Genomic DNA, 20855 nt, shown 5'->3' with positions numbered 1-20855 from the left:
TTTTGAACTGGGGATTGAACTCAGACCCTTGAGCTTGCCAGGGAAGCGCTTATTCTACTGAGCCATCTCCCCAGCCCAACAATTGTAATTTAAATGATAAGCATAAACATGACCTAAAGGAGAAAAAAAGACATGTGGAGACAGTGCTTATATGCACACATGACTTATATTCCCTCTCTAAATCTCACCAGAATGACAGTAAATGGACTCGTGAAAGACACAGATCCACAGAAACAAAGATGACAAAAGTGAAGACAATAATAAAATAGTAGAAGCTGGTGAAGAAATGGATGGATGGCAAGTGATTTCACAGATTCATGAGAGTCAAAACCCAAGGCAACAGTGGGAAGATATGAAAAGCAATTTACTTGACAGTGTCCTCAAAAAGCAGGAAATGGTGACATCAGGAACCTCTGGGACAGAGGGGAAGTAGAAGGCTGAAAGCAGTGGAGCTGGCCAAGTGCCTATGTAAGAGGCAGTAAGGTTTCTCAAGACCTCCTCCCTTACCGCCCTGCGCTGGGACCCTCATCCTGGAGGAATACGAAAGTTTATTCTTTGAAGAGGGTGAGACCAAGGATTTCCATAATAACCAGCACCAGGCACAGTCTCATAGGGGAAGAGAACCATACTCACAAAGGGGAATCAAGCAAACATCTACTGTGTTTGGTTCCATTGGGCTTCATTTGCTCAGCCTGACAGCAGCCAAGGCAGGAGCGCCTTGTCTCTAGTGGCAGCGAACAAATCTGTCTCTTCCAGGACACGGCATGTGCTTGATTATTCACATTCAGTACAGGTGCCAATACCATGCTCCACCCGAGAAGTCTATTTGCTTTCTGATGTCTATTTGCCAAATATAATGTGTCACCATGTAAGTTTACTTTCATTGGTGCCCAATATAAAGGTCTCCCAACAGCCAGACCTACACCTTCCAGGTGGGATGTAGAAGGGCTTATTTTATGAAAAGTGGATAAGCTAAAGAGGAAAGTTCCAAGGAAGTGACATTAGGGACTCATCAATAACAAGGCCCACCTGACACCCTAGGGAAGTTCCAAGTCCTACCTGAAAGCTCAGATCCTGAGCTTCCAGATTCTGAAACAGTCCTACATTAAGATAAGATACTATACCTAAGAGGCAAGAACAGGATATTATTTAATTCACTAGGAAAAAACATGTTCTTGGAATTTAAAGTTTCCAAAATAATACTAAAATCTCAAAAGGTAACTGAAAGATGAGGATGAGAAAAAGAATGAGTTCTAAAATATCTCAGTGCTAAAGTACATAAGTTTCTAGATTTAAAGGGTCCAGCTGAAGCCCAGCATAATAAATGAAAGCACCCGTAAGTGAAGGGAGCTTATGTACATAAAATGTCTTCCAGAAAGAAGCAAGCAGGACACACATAAAGGGGGCCGGCCTTGAGCTAGAAGACAATGAGGACTGCTTTCAAAATTCATAAGCAAAATTATTTATAATCAGGCATTCTACAGCTTGAAAGACTATCTGCAAAGTATTTCTGTAACATGAGAGTATTTTCAGACGTGCCAGATGTAAAAAATGCTTACTTTCTAAGTTTTAAACCAAGAAGGAGGAAGGCACGGGATAGAGGATAGAGGATATGGACACCTACAACTCTAAGGTGAAGAGATCCTCTAGAATAATGATGGAAGAGAAGACAGAGGACAAGCGTGTCCAGACTTAGAGGCACTAGTTCAGAGAGGAGCAGGTTAGGAAAGCCTCCAGGAAGGAGTTACTAAAGAAAAGGAATCAATGCCTGACACATCTGAACATATTAAGGAGAAATTAAGATACCTGGCAGAATCAGAAAACAAATTAAGCACAAATACAGAAAAAAATCTAACCAGGAGGTAGGAGGGCAGGGAAAGACTACAAATCCTGTGGAAAATTAAAAGACCTGTATAAGAACGGTTATCTTACCTGGCTAAATTGCAATTAGCCTTTAGGTTGTCCTAATAATATAATTAAACAGTCAATATGAATCTCAGCCAAGATTTCAGTATAATTCTACTAGGACAATGTGGAAAGGGGAGCAAAAGAGGAATGAACACATGATTAGCCGTGGGGCAAAAGAGAGGTAAACCCTCATTTTCCATTGGAAAAGGCTGACGGAAAAGGTCCCAAACTGAAAATCAAAATGCAGCAATATATCATACTATGTAGAGAAATGGATTAATGGCCAAAAGAAATAGCTAAGAGTAAAAGGATGGTGCTCTAGGAAGGGAGAGAGGGGAGGCAGGCAAGCAGGGCCTGACCTCTTGTCACAAGTCTTATAGGACTATTTTAGCCTCTGAACTATGTGTATACACTCTCTTGATGAAACTGAAAAGGTTTTCTAAAAAAAAAAAGAGCTTGTGTCCGCAACAAAACAACAGATACAATTTTGCGCTAGACTTCAGGGACTTTCGTGAACTAGGGGTTAGGCACCCCAAAAGTTGCAAGGCTCCCCAGACCATAAAGCTTCTATGACTCTGGGCCAGCAACTTCCTACTTCCAATCACCTTTTCTCTCTTTACCATCTTGGGAGAGTCATAAGTTTTAGGAAAGAAATTTTCCAGACAGCATTGATACTGCCTTACAGAGGTGTGTCTTATCCACCTAGGGGTTATATTATAAAGCTGGGTCCCCACCTTTTTAGACCAACATAAATTCCAGGTATGGAAGTGGATGAATCTGAGTATATAATCAGGTGCTGTGCTGTGTGCTGCGGACCGAGTGGGAAGCATGACCAAAGGGAAAGCCATGCACACGAGCCTGCTCGGGACAGGCAGCTGTGCCAGCCTGGCTCCCACGTATGCCAGACGACATCTGAGTCCTACAACTCAGCCCACCACGGAAAGCAAATGAACTGAGTCTGTCTTGCGTTCTTATCACTCCATCTCGGCCAGAGCCTCATGACCTTCCCTGTTCGTCCAAACTTGCTTCCACCTGAACCAGGCAAGAAACCAACGGGTTCTGAAGAGAAACTATCACGCGGTTCTGAAATGAACCTTTTTCATGCCTGCATGACCCTGGTACTCTGGATGAGCAGTCTGTAAAATGATCCAGAGCCTATAGCTTTGAATAAAAAAAAAAAAAAATTGAAGCTGTATTATAAGTGATACCAACAAGTTTTAAACCCAAGTGATAGTTATATAAACCTTTTACTTTCTGAACTGGCATATTTTGGTAAAAAGCATCACTGGATGTGTCTTGGATTTTCTTTAATCTATTTACAAACCTATTTCTGTATTAACAATATTGAAATTCTTCTTAAGCCCCCAGGTGGAGGAGAAGAGGTCAATAACAACTCTCCAAGCTCCAGGAGCCGCAACACATGCTGCAAACCAAGCTTAGCCTTTCATTAGATCTGTGCGCTTGGCTGTGGAAGAGAGCCCAGGACCAAGCAAGGGGCGGGGGCTCAGTGGGGTATGCTCCTGAGGGGGTGCCACTTGGCTGCTCCGTGTTCTGCCCAGACCTGGCTTCCTGGCCCAAGATCAGCTGTAACTAAGGCCAGTCAATGGTGGACAGACACACAGCAGGCTTCTGTGGGTGACGGCCCCCATATAAAATCCTTAGGGCTACTCGGTCTTCTTAGAGTACATTCAAGTTTATTCTCAACAGACAACGGAGTTTGCCACAGGCTGTGGGACTTCTCAGCCACACAGGGGGTTGGAAAAAGTTCTGAAGAGCTGTTAGCTTGAGATCTGAACACGTCACTATTTCTGTGATTAAAAATTACATTATAAACTCTACTCTGCTAAAAGCTATCCCTTCTGGTTCTTCTATAAACTGCTCATGAGGAAGCATACTCCTAAACTGATTCACAGATGCTAATAGAATACTGAGAAGCATTACACTTATGAGTCTTATTTTCTCTTTCACATGAAACATATTTCATTCAAAGGTTGCCTAATAGGAACAACAATTTGAGGATTCAAAGCACCACTATTAAACTCTGCTAAACATTTGCCAAGACATCGACTGTGTATTGGATGAATTCCCTATGCCAGACACAAGAGTTTGCTCCTCTCTTTGTATCACAGATACTTTAGAAGTAAAATAAATAAATAAATAAATAAAATCATGAAAAAGAGCCTCAGATTATTCGCTAACACACGATCCTGTGTCTTTTTTTTTTTTCCTCAACAATTTGAGCTCTGTCTAGAAATCAAGAGAACTAAGATATCATGCCCCAAGGTGCCCTTTGGTGGATCCCTTGTCTTGAACTGCTTATTCTTTCAGCTGGATTACTTGAATGGCCCAGGAGGAAGCAAAAAAATCACAGCATTTGTTGACTCAATGAAAAATCAAATGAAGTTATAAACACAGGCTAGCCCTGCCCCATACCTCTCACTGATAAGGGCCTGCATTCTATACTGCATCAGAACAGGCTGTCACTTCTGCCCATGTGCTTCAACCCTGGGGACTTTCCAATAGCTTAAAAAGCAAAATGCTTTATTATAACAGTTTTATTTTTCTTCAATCCATGAAAATATATTTTGAAAAATTAAATGGCTTTATAGAAAGCGATGAGATCTTTAGACTTAAGGAAAGGTTGAGAAGTTCTGGTTTCAGTCACCAACTAGGGACTTAGATGGACAATGGTCAACACTGCAGGCCTGGTAACATACACATATGCTGGGCTTCCTTTTTCACTTCTGCACATTTATGAATCTATTCCGAAGTCTAGCTTTGGGTGAATGGCTTGTATTCCCAGTTGATCTACACTGACTTTCTTTATAGACTTTAATGACAAAATAACATCATTAGAAGCTAAATGTCACCAACACCACGACTGCAATGTTTGCTTTATTACTTTTCTACCACTGCTTGAAGCAAATTGCACTTCTACAAAATGTAACTTACGCCAAACATATACATGTGAAAACAGTAGGAAGGGACTTTCTTTCACTCCTTCATTTCACTCATTCATGCAGCAACACGCCAAGTGTCTGTGGTGTGGCCAGCACATGGGACACACACCAAGTGACAGTGAGCAGTCACACTAACCTGTATGGGAGTAGATGTACCACAAGGCTCCCGTCAACAGGGCTCCAATCACAAATGCTGCAAACGCAATGCCCATCACAGTCAGGGTGTCCAGACCATGGAAAACTTCTATAAAAGAGGGAAACCAACACACAGACTCTGTTAGTATGCATCATACCTAGCAATTTTATATTTATTTTTACAGGCACTGTCAGAAAAGTTTAGCCCTGGCTAATAAAATCTGAGATGGTCATAAGAGCCCCAATAAAATACACTGCATTTTGTTACTTGCAAATTTTTGGTCAAAGAAAAACTGATCAGTTTTCCAAATATTCCCAAATTGCAACTTATTTTGAACAACAAACTAATTTAAAAAACCTGTGGTCTCAGTGTCCCAATCTGAGGACCTACTATTTGAATGGAGGGTAGCCTGAAAATATACAGGTTAAGATATTCTGGAAAACGAAATGAACTTTTATTGTCAAAATTTGATTGATTACTTCTTTTTCGCTGAGCACTTCCAATAATGAAACATATGACACAGAAATATGCAATATATATACTCTATTTTCTTAACATTTGAACGTATGATAGATAAAAGTAGATGAGAAGAAAACAGAGTAAAAATAAACTATTCCCATGCATTATAACATTTTACTGATTAAACCCTCAATCTTAACAATTATGTAGCAAAAGCTTTTTAACACTTTCCAAATGTGATCTATGAGGAGAACAGAAATTACTTCTCAGTGGACAGTGACATCAACTTCATGGTCAGCAAAACATACAAACAGAATCAAATGTTTGTCCATTTGGCAAAAATTTTTATATGTGAAATTAATTCCAGACCACAGAAATATGGTATTTCCTTTTGTTTAAGAGAACTGCCTTTGAGTCACTTATAAAAAGCTTAAATCAGCTGCTGAGGAAGATAACAGTTTTGTGGAATAAGAATTTTAAGTTTGTTTTTCCTTTAAATACAGAATGAAGGTATAAGATCTTCCCACTCCTGAAATATTGCTGTACTTTCCACTCTACAAATTAAATCTTTTTTGCTTTTCAGTTCACATCAATCTAAAAGGTTCAGTTGTAGACAAAAGTGACCCTGGAGCCTCCAAAAGACTTGGGGAAGGTATGGCACAGTGGAGAAAGGAATGGTCCACACTCCCACTTGTGGTCATCACTCTTCTACTCCCATGTGCTTTTTTGCATTCATTTAAATTGTGAAAAGGATCATTTTACCTACTGGAGGCACAAGGTATACAAAATAAGATCATAAAACAGATGAGGATCCCTGGAGGGATAAGTACTGGGTAGAGACTGAGGGCACAGTGGAGAAAGGAATGGCCCACACTCCCACTGTCAGCCAAGTCATCAACCCACTTAACCCAATTCCTAAGACAGATATTAAAAGGCAACTTGACTTTCAATGCTTACAGATGCAAAGACAGAACATGATTATAACTTCAGTGAAAATATTTTAAAATTCCAAAGATGGAAATGTCACTTACAAAACTCAGAGTAAGTATGGGAAAATGTGTATCCACATGGGTCTGTCTGAGATCATGACACTGTTCTTATTAAAATAATCCACTTGGGGGAATGGTATATAAGCAGCTTGGTATAAGGGCACTCTCTACGCTGATTATTACACGTATGTTATGGGATCATCCTTGGAGGCCTATCTTGGGAATCTCTGAGAAGGAAAAGAAAAAGCACAGATTTTCCCAAGAAGGTCAAATTTGAGCAGAACTCTGGGTAGAAAGCCAGGAAGCCAGGGTGGAATACTGCCTCATGCTAATGATAACCTGGGCCAAGTCACTAAAATATTTCTTAATAATTCTGTACAAAATGATGAAATGGATCTATAGAATTTTCAAGTCATTCTGCAGTAATTGATATTGTGCTTTATATTATTATTATTACTATTATTATTATTACTGCAATCTGTCTGGAAAAAAAAACAAACCTAAAATCAGTATACTCCTTGGACTAGAAATGGTCTGGAACACACTGCACCTGGACCCCTTAGCACTTCTTTACTGAGCAGGTGAATTCTGTTCCCGCCACTTAGTAAGTCACAAATGTATGTTAATGTTTTTGGATCATAACAGATATATAAGCACGAGAATAACAAACTTAGCTCTCTAAAAGTAAGTTTAGCATGCTCCCATTCATGCCACATGTCCAACGTGTTACCAAATTAATATTTTTGAAAGGTCAAATACGGAGAGGTAAAAAGAAAGAAGAGGATGAAGGAAGGACAGAAGAAAGGACAAAAGAAAAAAAAAAAAAAAAGAAACGGAAGGAGTAAAAGAGAATGAGAGCAGAAGTCTCCTTATCAAAGCATCTGGCAAATGTTCCCTGGCCAGCTAAGTCCTATCAAAGCCCAGGAGGCTTTATTTTGAAAGAGTTGCACAAAGACTTACGTGGGGGAACTGGATTTGCTTCTTTAAGGCTCGGAGCTTTTTCTGAAACAAAAGCATAAGTCATAATGCATTCCACGAAGAAACCAAGCTTTAAGCAAAAGGTCATTAAAATCTCAAGGGAAGTCAACGTTTTGTATTTTATAAATACACAGCAGTTTACTTGTTAATAAGTTTGTGAAGGCACAGTCAATATCGGCTTTGGAATTCAAAACTGCAAAGCAGGTGACGCAGAAATTTTAGGCACTGCACTCTGCTAATGATTGATTCTAGAGGCTTTCCGACTTGACGAACATGTGAGGCCAAGCACCTAAACTTAGGGAATTTGAGTCTGTGTATGTGTGCACCTTTATATTTATTTACAAATGGATCTAATACCTTTAATGTCATGCCTCTCTTCTGTATTCACAATATTATTCTACTTTTAAAATATTCTGTTAAGAACTTATAGATTTTTTTTCCTGGGGGGAACAACCCGCTCAGGCCCTCCTCCTCCTGTCCTTCTCTCGGACAGGAGATTTCTTTCCCTCAATAAATATATTCTGCTTATTAAAAAAAACAAACAAACAAAAAAACCCAAAACTTACAGATTTTGTATCTTCATTCTTCTGTCCTTTGAGTGCTACTGTGCTATAGCTCGGCTCCTTTTCATCACTCATCTGCATTACCACAGAGGTCTCCCCATCTCCACTACTACAGTCCCCCCAAATATTTTGTACTCCATATCTGCCCCCAGAATGAATTGTCTGGAGTCCAGAGCTGATCAAGTATTGCTCCAATTAAGCCCCTAAATGACTCTTCTTTGTTTAGGGATGGACAATCCAAACTGTTCAGCATCAGATACAAAGGAGTCCCGATTCGGCTATCCTGAGGGGTCCCTTACCCATACTGGGCTGCTCAAAATTTATTTATGTTCCCCAAGTTACCCATGATGCTCCACATCACCATGCCTTCTTTCCCTCCACCTGTTTTGTTGGCAATGTTTGCTGGGAGTCCCTCCTTGTCCCCCCACCCCCTCCAGCTCCAGCCACCCCCAGCAGGGCTGGTCTCTCCCACCCCTTTCATTTCACCCCTCTTCTGTTACATTTGGGTCACAGCACAACCTAATGGGCTGGGTTTGTTGGGCAAGGTCTACTTCTTACTCAGCCGTGTAGCCTCAGGGCCCAGGCTGGCACAGAACAGCCCTTCCAGAAAAGTTTGGTGAAGGGCAATTAAAATGTTGATGTACTTTTTGAAAAAGGAGGAAACAAGGCCATTAAAATACTTGAACATCTCAGTATTTCTAGAATGCTTCATGGTCCTAAAGTGCTACCCAGCCAAGATTTCACTTGGAGTTTGCCTCAGCGTTGTGAGGGAGGCAGAGAAAGAATTTTTATCACTATTTTTAAAACGAGCAGCCCAAGACTCTGATATCCTGTGACTAACCCAAGGTCACAGCTGGAAAACATCAGGGCAGGGATTGAACCATTTCTGCCTTGGGGCAGAGGGCAAGAGCTGAGTGTTACTCTGTCCTTAGCCGGGAGCACTAGAGTGCTGCTCACACACAGCACTGGCTATCCCCAGCAGTGAAGGCGGCGGCAGGCCAGGGCTCAGCACCTTGTGGCCAAGAGCTAAGAGGGGATTTTATATTCTGAAAATTTTATATTCTTAAAAATCAAAAGAAGATGACTGTTTTTGAAGACCAGATCTCGCTCTATGATTCAGGCTGGCCTTAAACTCATTGTGTAGCCCAGCCTGGCCCCAACTCCTGGCAATCCTCCTGCCTCAGCCTCCTGAGAGCTGGGATTACAGGCATGTACCACCACATCTGGCCCGAGAAAACTATTTCTTGACAAATACGTGAAAGTTTTATGAAATTCAAATTCAATCCAAAATGAAGTTCAATGTGGTTACAGCCACACTGAACACATTGTCTATGGCTACTTTCTTTCTACAACAACAAAACCGAGCAGTTTAGAGAGGAAGCGTCTGGGCCACAAATGAAAAATATTCTCTCTCTGGCCCTTTCTAGAAATAGTGCCCTTCTTTTTAAGAGTTTAAAAGCAGTATGTGTCTAAAGCCTCTCTCTTTCATCTCCACTTTCAGTCACTAAAGAAGGAACACACACCTTCTGTTTAAATCTATGGTGAAGCAAAAAGAACTTGTAGAAATTTGACCAAAAGCAGGATATGTTGATGTTTATAAAAAATAAAGAAGGTCAACAGGGTGAAAGGAGAGAGGATTGTTTGTAGAACACATACCCCCTATGGTAACCACAAAATAAAACTCTCCTGGGAGTGTGGTCCCATCAGCCTCGCTGGTGACAATAACAATGGAGACACCTTACACTTTTACATTTATATAGTGTTTTACCAATTGACAAAAAGCCTTCACTTAATATTCTCATTTTAAACTCTCCAAGCCCTATGAAGTAGGGGTATCTAACCACAAAATTTCATGAAATAGTAGTTTGATTCACTGAACTAAGTCCAAAGGCATCTAAAGGTCTCAGCAGTGTGCATCATGCGAGAAGTATACGCACTTCTGGGAAGAGTTCCATGTAATCGACCGCCTGTGGTTCAACTTTGTCACTCAGAATCCCCAAGTGGTTTAAAAATGATGATTCTTCCCTAAAGAGATTTCACATGTAAGAATTTAGGTTTTATAGCCAGGCCTGTGTGATGGATGGCACTGTTTTAAGATTCTTAATGGACTTATGATCTAATCTCTCCCCACCCCAAATAGGGGCCCTCTCAGAGCTAAACAGAAACAGTTGTTTCTCCCTGGTAAAGTTTCTTCATGACTGTGCATAAACAGTAACAAGCACAGGCTGCAAAGCTGAAGTGAAAGGATTTTACCCTCTAAATTTTCAGTGTCCAAATCCCCTAACCCCCGAGTCTAACTAAAATGGTTTCATCTCCATCAGAACCCTATAATTGAGTTGGCATGCTGAAAGGAGAGGAGTGAGCATAACAATATTTGCTTTGGGTTTAAGGATAAGATTGGAAGGAAGGGATCCTAGATGTTACTGCAAAGAGAATTTTAATAGATTTCCTTGCCGAAAGAATAAGCTATAATCAACATTCTGAATTAAATCTTTTCATACACTCTGAGCAAATTTTGGTCTACCTCTACAACCAAAATTTCCTTCCTCAGATTGTTAGGCATGGTTTTCATAAATGCTATATTCTTGGGGTTATGCATGAGTAACTGACCACAGCTTTTGGCCTACAGTTTTGGTTCAGTTCTAAACACCATAGGCCTGAGCAAGCCTACAGGGAAACAAGGTGTCAAACTGGTACCACATCTATTGACACTGGGCAAAGAGGGCAGGAGGGGGAGGGAACCTCTCCTAAAGACTCAGGAGGCTTTGTGCAGGCCCCATTTAAGGCATATTTTTACTAATCTAAAGTCACTGTTTCTGAACTCTTTCCCTGGGTTCTTTCAATATTAATGGCATGCATTGCAAGGGCCTATTTGTCTGTATCCTGCCACTAGACAGTGGTTCTCACCTGGGAGTAACTTAGGAAATGCAGAAATGTCTAGAAACATAATGGGCTGCCACAACCAGAGGAGCTGTGATTGACATCTCGTGGGAGCTGTCAACATTCTATAGGAATGTTATAGGAAACTCCCCCCACAATAGAGTTACCAAATGCTGATGCCACAGTGGTTGAGAAACATTCTTCTGGGTTAGAAAGGCCTTAAAAATAGGATAATCTATAGACTATATTCCTAACATAAGGGGGGCTCAGTAAACATTGCTGTGGACTAAACAATCATAAACAGTCTCTATACCCATTGCTGCGCACTTGTTCCAGCAACTCAATCTTCACACTGCCTTCAGAATCATCTTCTTAAGTCATCTACTCATTGGCTCCCTGATTGAGCTCTTTTGATGGTTCTTAACCTTCAGAAATGCATACTGACACATTTACAAATGAAATTAACTGTCTGGTTTCCTTCCAAATTAGTCAATGGATAATAGAAAGTGATAAAGTAAGATTTACCATAAAGGATAGCTGGTAAATCCAGAAGGTGGGCTCACAATGTTTCATTCTATCTCTGCATATTTTTGAAACTTTCTAAAATAAAGTTTCTCAACTATGAAGTATATAAAAGAATAAAAATCACTCTAATGCCCTCCCAACTGGACAGACACTGCATGTGCTGTTCTGTCATTGAAACATTTCTACTATCTTTCCACTGTTTCCCTTCATCTCTACCTAAAGGACAAAAGCTGGCTGGTCCTTCAGAGTATTTTGTTCTGGAAAACTCAAATATGTGTTCCAAAAAGTAATGCCTCTCTTGGATTAATTTCCATTTGACACTCACAGCTTTTCCTTTACCTCAACCCCCTCCCAAAACCCTGCTAGTCTGGCTGAAAAGAAAGGAAATTAACATTCCCTGAGTGTGGACGATATGCAGGTGCTTCTATTTTTCACAGTTATGTGGTGGAAATTTGGAGAAAACTCAGTATTTCAAACATTTAACTTGCTAAGAATCAAGTACTGCCCATGAATCAAAGCAAACTAGAGAAGACATTTATTGCTCTTTTATGTCCACACTTCTGTGTATGTGTGCACCCTGTTTCAGGGCAAAGATTATCCTCCCTCCTACCATCTTTTACATTCATCACTGACATACTATAACCATCTTTATTTGTGTAAGCCCAACCGTTTTCAAATGCTGTAAAGAGTGGTCACAGCTTCCAAAGCAAACAGTACCAGCATGACTGTGCTTCAAAAAATTTCACAAAATATGGTAGGATGGCACCACCTCAAGTATTTTAATTGTTTCGCCATAAACCATAGAATGCATAAACTATGCATGTTTTTGATGTTTTCTGTGAGTTATAATCCAATAGTCACAGAACTTCTTCTGAACTTTAACACACTTTTCTTACACTTTTAAAGTTTACATATTTCCTAACATCTTCACCCACTAGAAGAACAGCTTCGAAAAAAAAAAATCATCTTCCTTTCAATTCTTCCTTCCTTGCACTCACAGTACTTGGGTGGTTTACTGCTGAACATTTAAGTAGGAAAAGAACACTGGCTCCCAAAGGACTTGAGGTCAAAGGTGGCAAACAGGGACTCACAATGATTTCTGTATTCCTAAGGACCTACTCTCCCTGACCCCTGGGGGAAGAAAACACCACCTGAATGATGTCCATGTTGTTACTGGCAGTGGTGGTCACTTTCTCTTCCTTTATCTGCTATCCTAGACAACCAACCAGCTTAAAAATAAGATGGCCCCAGTGGGCAGGGAGCACTGGAGGTTTTCATGGCCTTTAAGGGTACCAACATAGTATAGGGCTAGTGAAGCATCTCCCAGGGAACACGAAAATTTTACCTCCAAACCTAATCTTAATATGTGATCTGCCTACTCCCTGAGAGAATTTCATGACCCATTTATTATTCAAATAAGCCAGTGTTATTAGGTAAATGGTTACCTTCCCTTTTCAAATGACTATTCCAGTTCCCTGTGAAGAGAAAGTGCAGACTCCAATGTTCTGCACTGACAAGAAATGATTTTAGAAAATAAATATAGAAGGTGAGAAGAGTCCTTACACAGTTGAAAACTGCCAGAAAACCTATTCATTTAGTGCTAAGTTAGACAGTGAATTTGCATACTGCCCTGGGAAGCTAGCCTAAAAGTTTAACTTTCTCAATTTGTTTAACAAACCTAAGCCGTAAACTTTCATCACCTACACACTTCTTCACTAAAATCTAGCCTCAGCAAAATCTCATGAAATTGCTTTGCTACTTGGTAAAACTTTCCTTTTAAACTTTTATGTAAAGAAAACGCTGAACTTTTAGTATAATTGCACAAAGCTTGAATAAAAGTAATTACCTAATTTGCAAGAGAAATTACTTTAAAAAAAAAAAAAAAAACCTCCAGAATTAAAGGGATGAATGAATTGCTGGAAGTTATACTCCTGCAGTATTAATGGGTAATTACTGTCTGGCACACGAAAAAGCAAGCTGCATCCTTCAATTATGCGGAATTACCTCGCTTAACAGAGGTAAGAGTAACAGACAGGGACAAGGTGGCTGCCGCTATTGTCAAGCTACTTCCATGGTATAAAGTGGAGCCAGACATGGCCCAATTGCGAATTCTTTGCAACACAAGTCATCTCTTCTTATTTTTTTTCTCCTGAACCCCTAAAAAGAAACTAGTGTTTCGGCAATCCACTTAAAGAACAATTCTCTGTTACAACTTTCAAATAGTTAAAAACCAAGCAATAAAAGTAAAACAACAACAAAAGCCATTGCTGAGGAACAACTAAACATCCAACATGTCCTCTCAGAACAGCTTCAGGAAGGCTGGGAAGCAAATGAATTTTGCTCCTTCCCATGGCACAGCTGAGTGCTGCAGTTTCTAGAAGTCATCTGAGCCGAACTCCTCCTTTCTGGGTGATGTAAATGAAACCCAAAGAGGCAAATGACTGCATTGGGGTCTCATAGTCAGTGGAAAGGTTAAAAGCAGAGCGTAGCTCTGGACCCAGAGCCAATGTCCTGCCCTGCATACATTCACCTGCCTCTTACGGTGAACTTGCCCCTAGGAGGAGAGAAGCTTCTAGATCCAGGTACGACAACTGGAACAAAACAGCTCTCCTTACAAAGCTCACTTGGCTCAAAAAGAAACCAGCAGGACCCACACAATGCTACACACACTGGCAGGTCTCTCTGCTGCAGAGCCATGGTCACTGTCGGGGCTTGCCACACCCCAACCCATGATGCTTAGACCACAAGTGCATCCTAGATCTGGTGGTAGCAGCCGGCAGCAGGTTTCCCTGCTAATAATGCTCAGCAGCTGGAAGCAGACTGTCCATTGGCTCCTCTCTGCCCTCAGTGCTAGGGGAGGCGGCCTGCAGCTCCCAGCCCTGGAGTAGCTCACCCCGGCAGCATAAAGTCCACTGTTAGCTCCCAGTCTTCTCTCCACTTAACACCCATAGATAGCAATGCTTCTGCAGAGTGCAGGTTGTTTCTAGACAGGGACACTACAACTGCCCAGATGCCAGCTGGCCCAGCCTATGCCCTGCCTGTCCTCCCAGATCCTAGTACCACACTTCTCAGGGAACCTCCTTCCTTTTGTCCTAGAATATCCAAACATTCCTGCACATGTAGGAAGAGGCCCCTTGGCTTCAAGTAACAAACACAACTGTGCACAATTCTAAAAACTGTATTGAATGCATCTCGGCAGTGGTTCTCAATCATGTTCTTCCTGGAACACCTCAGCTGGACATAGTCCCATTATAGCCTCTCAAAGGCATCATAGCCCGCACTACTATGAGCAGTGGTCGGAGAGCTAATAGAGGCTGTGGACTATGTACCAGTATCAGTACACCAGGGACAGCTTTAATAATTTCAATTTTTTTTTAATCTTTCATTTATTTACTTGGTACGGGGTCTCACCACACAGCTTGGACACGTAGTAATAATCCTGTGTCAGCCTCCCCAGGGCTGGGATTACAGGCATGCACCACCATGCCCTGTTTTGGTAGCCAGCACAGTGAGCCCAGGGTTCCAGAGCCAGCATAACATGTGGTACCAGGGATCGAACCTGAGTCTTTGCGCTTGCCAGGCAGGTACTTAGACCACTGAGCTATCTCCCAGCCCAGCTTTAATCACTTCTTGCACACTGTTAGAAGTATATGTAAACGTAAGAGAGAGCAGCACTATGACAACCTTGGCCCTGGTCTAATATTGTAAAGAAATAATTTGCAAAGGTATCACAACTCTATCACAATGGCAATAGGAAAACTAGCTGAAGAAAAGACTCCTTGAACAAAGAATCCTCTTGTAACAGGTCTTTTGAATAAAACTGGACTTTTTATTTATGATACTGGACCTTCCCCAGAAGAGCTCCGAGACCGCCATTCCCTCACTCAACCTCCCAAATGGTACCTTTAGGTTGTGCCTGGTAGATCACAGCCAGTGGCTTGATGAATGTCTTCTTGTTCTGCATCATGGCCCAGATCATGGCAGCATCCAGCGAGGTACAGGCTTCGTCAGGAGGCACGCACTGCAGAGGGCAGGGCAGAGCACAGAGTCAGGGTCGCCCAGAGTGCCCACCCCAGTAGGCCTGTACAGTTGCCCTGTGGCCACTTATTAGTCAGCGTGTTCCACAGCAAAACAAGAGATTTGTATGTTGTTCAAAGAATCTTAATCAGGGAGCTATCATGGGAGGCCTACCTAAGGTCTTTTCAGCTGCAAGTGGAAGGTGCAAACCTCCCAGAATGGCTTATAAATATTGTCCTCCTCATCCCTTCCTCCCACAAAACAGCTAGAGGTTTTAGAGTTCCTTTGAAAAACAGGGGGAGCTCTATGACTGATGTTAGCCTTTCACCACTCTGGCTTCACATACATTTTTTGTGGAAACACTTGTGACTGTGGGAAACTTCATGGATTGTGTTATGAAGGTGACAGATTTTACAGTGGTTATCCAGAAAGATAATCATGCTGTAGAGGTTGTTTTTATTTTTTAAATTCTGCCATATGCTTTGCTAAATCCAACTTTCCATGGCCATCTGCTCTTTTGGTTGTTTCTTTGTTTTGGTGCTGGGGATTGAACCCAGGCCACTGCACATGCTGAATACGTGCTATACTGCTGAGTCACATACCCAGCCCAGGGTCATCTGCTTCTCATGTTCCAGAACTCAGGTCCTAGGGAGTGGTATGCAGGGGTGTCAGCCATGAGATCAGCAGCTCCTAAGCATCTAAGGAGCATGCCCAGGGTTCGTGATGCCAGGGAAAAGTAAAATCACACTCCAGGGCTTTTCCTCTAAGACAACTCTGGTTCCTTGTCAATGTTTATCAAAAGGTCACATTCTAAATTATACCAATTTGTCAATCCTTTCACAATTCTATGATGAGACATCCCCAAAAGCTAGGTAAGGTCCAGCTATCCCAATCAGAAAGAAGCAGAGATGTGAGGCTTAACTGTCATGGCTGCTTTGGGCAATCCAAAAGTCATACATATAAGACAACAATCCCACAAAACATCACCAGAAACAAGAGAAAGGTCTTTGCAATGTCCTTCTCCATGGGTACCAAACTATTAATATTTTATTTTCCTACTTCGCTTTTCCAATATTCATTCTCTTACTGTCCTATTAAAAAAATGACAGTGTATGACTTCACCTCTATCTCAGTGTCTCTGGACCAGACACAACTCTCTGGACCTCCATTTCATCAGAAAAGGGCAGCGTTGGATTCAGTCATCTCTGAAACCCCCCTCCAGCAGATTCATAGGCTACTGTGATAGAAAACTCTCAGAAGTCACTAGAAATATGATAATACATTACACACATGAGACATGATTAAGAAGTCAGAAGGAACAGTTCCACTAAGCCAATGCGCATATCTACCATCTCATTTGCTTTTCTGCCCAGAAGAAAGGTGGGATATTACTATTTTTGACTTACAGATGAAGACATAACAGGTCACAAGGGTCAAGGGATTTGCTTAAAATCCCATGAGCAAACAGTAGGTCTACCTTGTCACTGCCCATGCTCTTTCCACTGAATGCTGTCTTGGAGGTAGAGCATGGCTTGAGGTTCAGGGTTACATCCCATCATGTCATCCCTCTGAACAAGAGTTTTCAAAGGAAATACCAAGTTTAATTTTTACAGATAAGCACACTGTGAAGCTAAGGTGCTCTCAGCAGTCTCAGAGGGAGGCAGCAGCCAAAGCCACCAACCAGGATCCCTGCAAGGTGTGTGGCCTCCTCTTCAAAATCCTAACTCCTAAGAGTGGCTTTTCTGCTTGGAGGACAAGGCTGGACCCCACAGCAAGGCACTAAGTTCCTCACAGTTCTCTGCCACTGTCCACTTATCCCTGATCTTCAAGGTCACTGGAAAGTGACATGTCCGTGAAACGAAGACATCAATGATTCCAAAGGCAATGAAACAAATACAGGCTAAGTCTCCTCGCATGTATACCATAACGATTATGATTTGTGTGTTTTCATAGGTAGACAAAATTCTCAATTAAATAGAGGCCTAGAGAAATATAATGTGCTCAGATCAATGGTAATCTGGTAGAAAATAATTTCCCTTCCACTTCTTCACCTATTTCTTACAGTCCAGATATTAAATGAGAGAATTCTATAATACATTATTGATACAGCATGATTGTTAGCCTTTGAAATTTATAAGTGCCTACAGAAGATAAGAAACCAATTTATACTGTGTGTATTACCTGCCACATAAATGCACATAAGAAATCACACATAATTACAGTAGGTCACAGGAACAAAGTTATAACAGAAGATTCCTTTCACATAAGGTTTAACAGAACATCCCTTTCATATAAGGCCAGCCTAATTAGGTATCATAAATTAACCTTGTGGAAGCCCTGCAGTATGCAGTAGCATTCCAGCAAGACCAAAGGGTTCTGATTTCTGTTATGGCAGCTGAATTACTGGTTTCATATGGGGAGTGACATGAGACAAACATGATAAACTGATATGAAACTGAGAAAAAGTAAAATACATGTTGGTTTCTCTTAGAAAGTCTTCTGAGACAAGTCAGCCTAATTCATACAGATACCAAAAAGCAATTATAACCCGAGTCTCAGCAGGACCTGGAAAATTAACCCTCACACTGAACTTGTCCTTTGAGCTTGCTGCAATTCTGACACTGCACACTAGCTGACTAGCAGGGATAAAACCAAGCCACTCCCTCACTGGAGAACAGTACTGATTTATCACTCTTAAGAATTACTAAGCAGCTAACTGTATATGCTGGTGCCTGTGAGCCAGGCGGCTGCACTGAGGATGGCGATGTGTAATGGAGGGGTCACACTTGGAGTACTTGTCATCCTGGTCTTCTAAATATGTACTTCTTGTCATGACATGCCATAATGTCTCTCAAGTAAAGGCTTTTTTTTGGGGGGGGGTAATAAATTGAAAAAAAAAGACAAGAATAAGAAAAAAAATGTCACAGGTCTGTCCTGTTACAATTCTGTATATGGTTAGATTTCTAAATTTCTTTGTAAAAATATGTTAATGCTTATTTCTACTTTTATAAAATAATTTTTACTTCATATTCTGTAAGAACTTAAAGTTCAACATATCAATATGTGATGGAAAATACCTGTTCCATGATATGGCAAAATGTTTGATATTTAGACAGATTGGGTAAACCAAACTGCATATATTGCAGGTTAATAATTAGCTCCTCTTCTGGAGGGCTAACAACCTAAGTTAGCAGTTCAAAACTGGAGAAAAGGAAGAGCTGCAAGGTTAACCAACATTTTGGCCCTAGCCTTTCAAAGTCAGTGACGACTCGGGACATAGGAGAACCTGTACTGTAACAACATGTAACTCAGTTGTGCTCCAAATTTTCTGATCAAGAAGATTATGGAGCCACCTAGGAATGTGATCGATAATGTAGAGTGTGCCTGGGGAGAGTCACATGGAGGAGAGAAAAAAATTTTCTTAGGCTTTCACAGAGAGCAAATTGGTCAAGCAATGGCCGTGACTCATCCTCATGGCTGACACTGACAAAGGATCTACAAAGTGTGGTACAGGGCTTCAGGATAAATCCTGAGAGTACTTGACTGACCTTATCAGATACAAAAGTTACATTTCTTGTTATATAGGTCTTGCTTTATCTTAGTCTTAACCATCCAGCAGAAAAGTATAAAAACAAGGTATATAAAGTAAAGCCATATTAATATGATGAGCTGTAAAGGCTCAAGTCAATAACTTCTGAGGATAACCCACTAATATTATAGACTGCTAGACAGTGTTAGATTGTTTAGCTGAATTCAAACACCTATAGTATTTATTAATTTATTTATTTTATTTATTTATTTTTTTTGGCGGAACCAGGGATTGAACTCAGGCCCTTGCGCTTACCAGGGAAGCATTTATTCCACTGAGCCATCTCCCCGGTCCCTATAGTATTTAGATGCCAATGAATATCCACCTCTGACAGGACATAAAAAAAAAAGGGATACAAAGGAAAGATCACTTTGTATTTATATATACAAAATAGTTAGGATAAATATACAGCTACTTTCGCTCAATTCAACGAGAAGAAAGAAGAGTACTAATAGTGTTTGGACAGGAAATCCTGTCTGCTTCTTGTACTAGGGATAACCACTAAGAAGATAACAACATACAATGTATTGATTATCGAAACTGTCCTATTAATCAGCTTTGAAAAAAAGTACAAATTCTCTATGATGATTGTAATTGTTATGTATATCTAAAATATACCAATAAAATCTAATATAAAACCAAAAAAAGACATGTAGAATAAAAACTTGTAGAATAAAAAGCTTTGTTATAAAATAATGCTAATAAAATGCCTTACCAGAAAAAAAAATATCATGTCTATATCTTGTACTATGAATAACTACTACAAAGACAACAATATGCAATGTATTAATTATTGTAACTGCCCTACTGACCTGTTTTGAAACTGTCTCATTGCAATTTCTTTCTCAATAAAATTAATTTTTTAAAAAAGAACTACTAAATAGCATATATAGAAAGAGAAAAAAAATCATGCCATTAGGATTTATTCTCCAAGACTCCATAACCATCCCCTGCTCACACTGACTTTATTACTTCCATTGGGCAATTCCCAAACCAAAAACCTCAACCTGCAATAATTTGGGATTCAACTTCCCCCAAGGTCACTGCTGTGCATAACAATGCCAAAACTCAATCCCTGTGGATGGGAGCCCACACACCTTAGGCAACTTCTGGCGGGCCTCGTCCTTTTGGGTGCACAGTGTCAGCTCACAATGTAGGAAGAGCAGCGAGGTGTTGAACATGGACTTAAAGATAAAACTGAATCTCTTCTTCTCCATCTCAGCTTGTGGGACAGGAAAGTGTACTCTCTTGGAACTGTAGAATTTCACAGACTCATCTTTAGGACAAATGTTCTCAATGATGGTGTAATCAGACATCCTATCAGGGTTTGAGGATGGAGAGATAAAGCATGTTTGGATGGCAAATCCCAGTTCTTGGTCAGCCTTAGTGATAGACACCTATAAAAAGCCAGAAAGGTAAGTTCAGACATGAGTAAACATCTTTTACTGTAGGCCTGAGAACAATATACTTTGGGTGAGATGTTACTTTATTTTCTTAACATGTTTATGGGTTTCTTTCTAACTACAAAAGTAGCACATGTTCATTAAAGAGATATTTTCCATTTAAACTTGATATGAATGATGACAGTGAGTTGTTCAGTTCAAATGCCAGCCTGCCAAGTTTCAAATGCAATATGAATGTCTCAACCTCCTGTTAAGTTCTCTGAGAGAAAAAAATAAAAGCACACCAACCACCTAAGTGAATTTTCCAAAATAAATAAAATGTCCACAGCAAAACCCCTTGAAGTTACAGTAGTGCGTTACTTACAGGACAGTCATGAAATTGTTCAAACAAACAAAAAAGTACTGAGGCAGAATCTAGTTAACAGAAGCAGGAAAGACCAAGCTTCTA

The 20855-nt window shown here is 40.6% G+C and overlaps 1 protein-coding gene across 3 annotated transcripts in view; it reads right to left on the bottom strand.

Annotated features, from left to right (window-relative positions):
- The window catches only part of Tgfbr3 (transforming growth factor beta receptor 3), a 196778-nt gene that overhangs the window by 10669 nt on the left and 165254 nt on the right, over positions 1-20855 (bottom strand). For all 3 annotated transcript variants that reach the window (XM_023720259.1, XM_023720261.1, XM_023720260.1), the window contains exons 13-16: positions 20102-20401; positions 15302-15419; positions 7413-7454; positions 5005-5112 (exon numbers count right to left, since the gene is read on the bottom strand). In XM_023720259.1, the coding sequence (XP_023576027.1) occupies positions 5005-5112; positions 7413-7454; positions 15302-15419; positions 20102-20401 (568 nt within the window). The remainder of the gene's footprint in view (positions 1-5004; positions 5113-7412; positions 7455-15301; positions 15420-20101; positions 20402-20855) is intronic.

The sequence above is a fragment of the Octodon degus genome, unplaced genomic scaffold (assembly GCF_000260255.1).
Source record: "Octodon degus isolate 3935 unplaced genomic scaffold, OctDeg1.0 scaffold00074, whole genome shotgun sequence".
In the NCBI taxonomy this organism is placed as follows: domain Eukaryota; kingdom Metazoa; phylum Chordata; class Mammalia; order Rodentia; family Octodontidae; genus Octodon; species Octodon degus.
The sequence above is the reverse complement of the archived record's forward strand: the minus strand, read 5'-3'. Positions and strand labels throughout refer to the sequence as shown.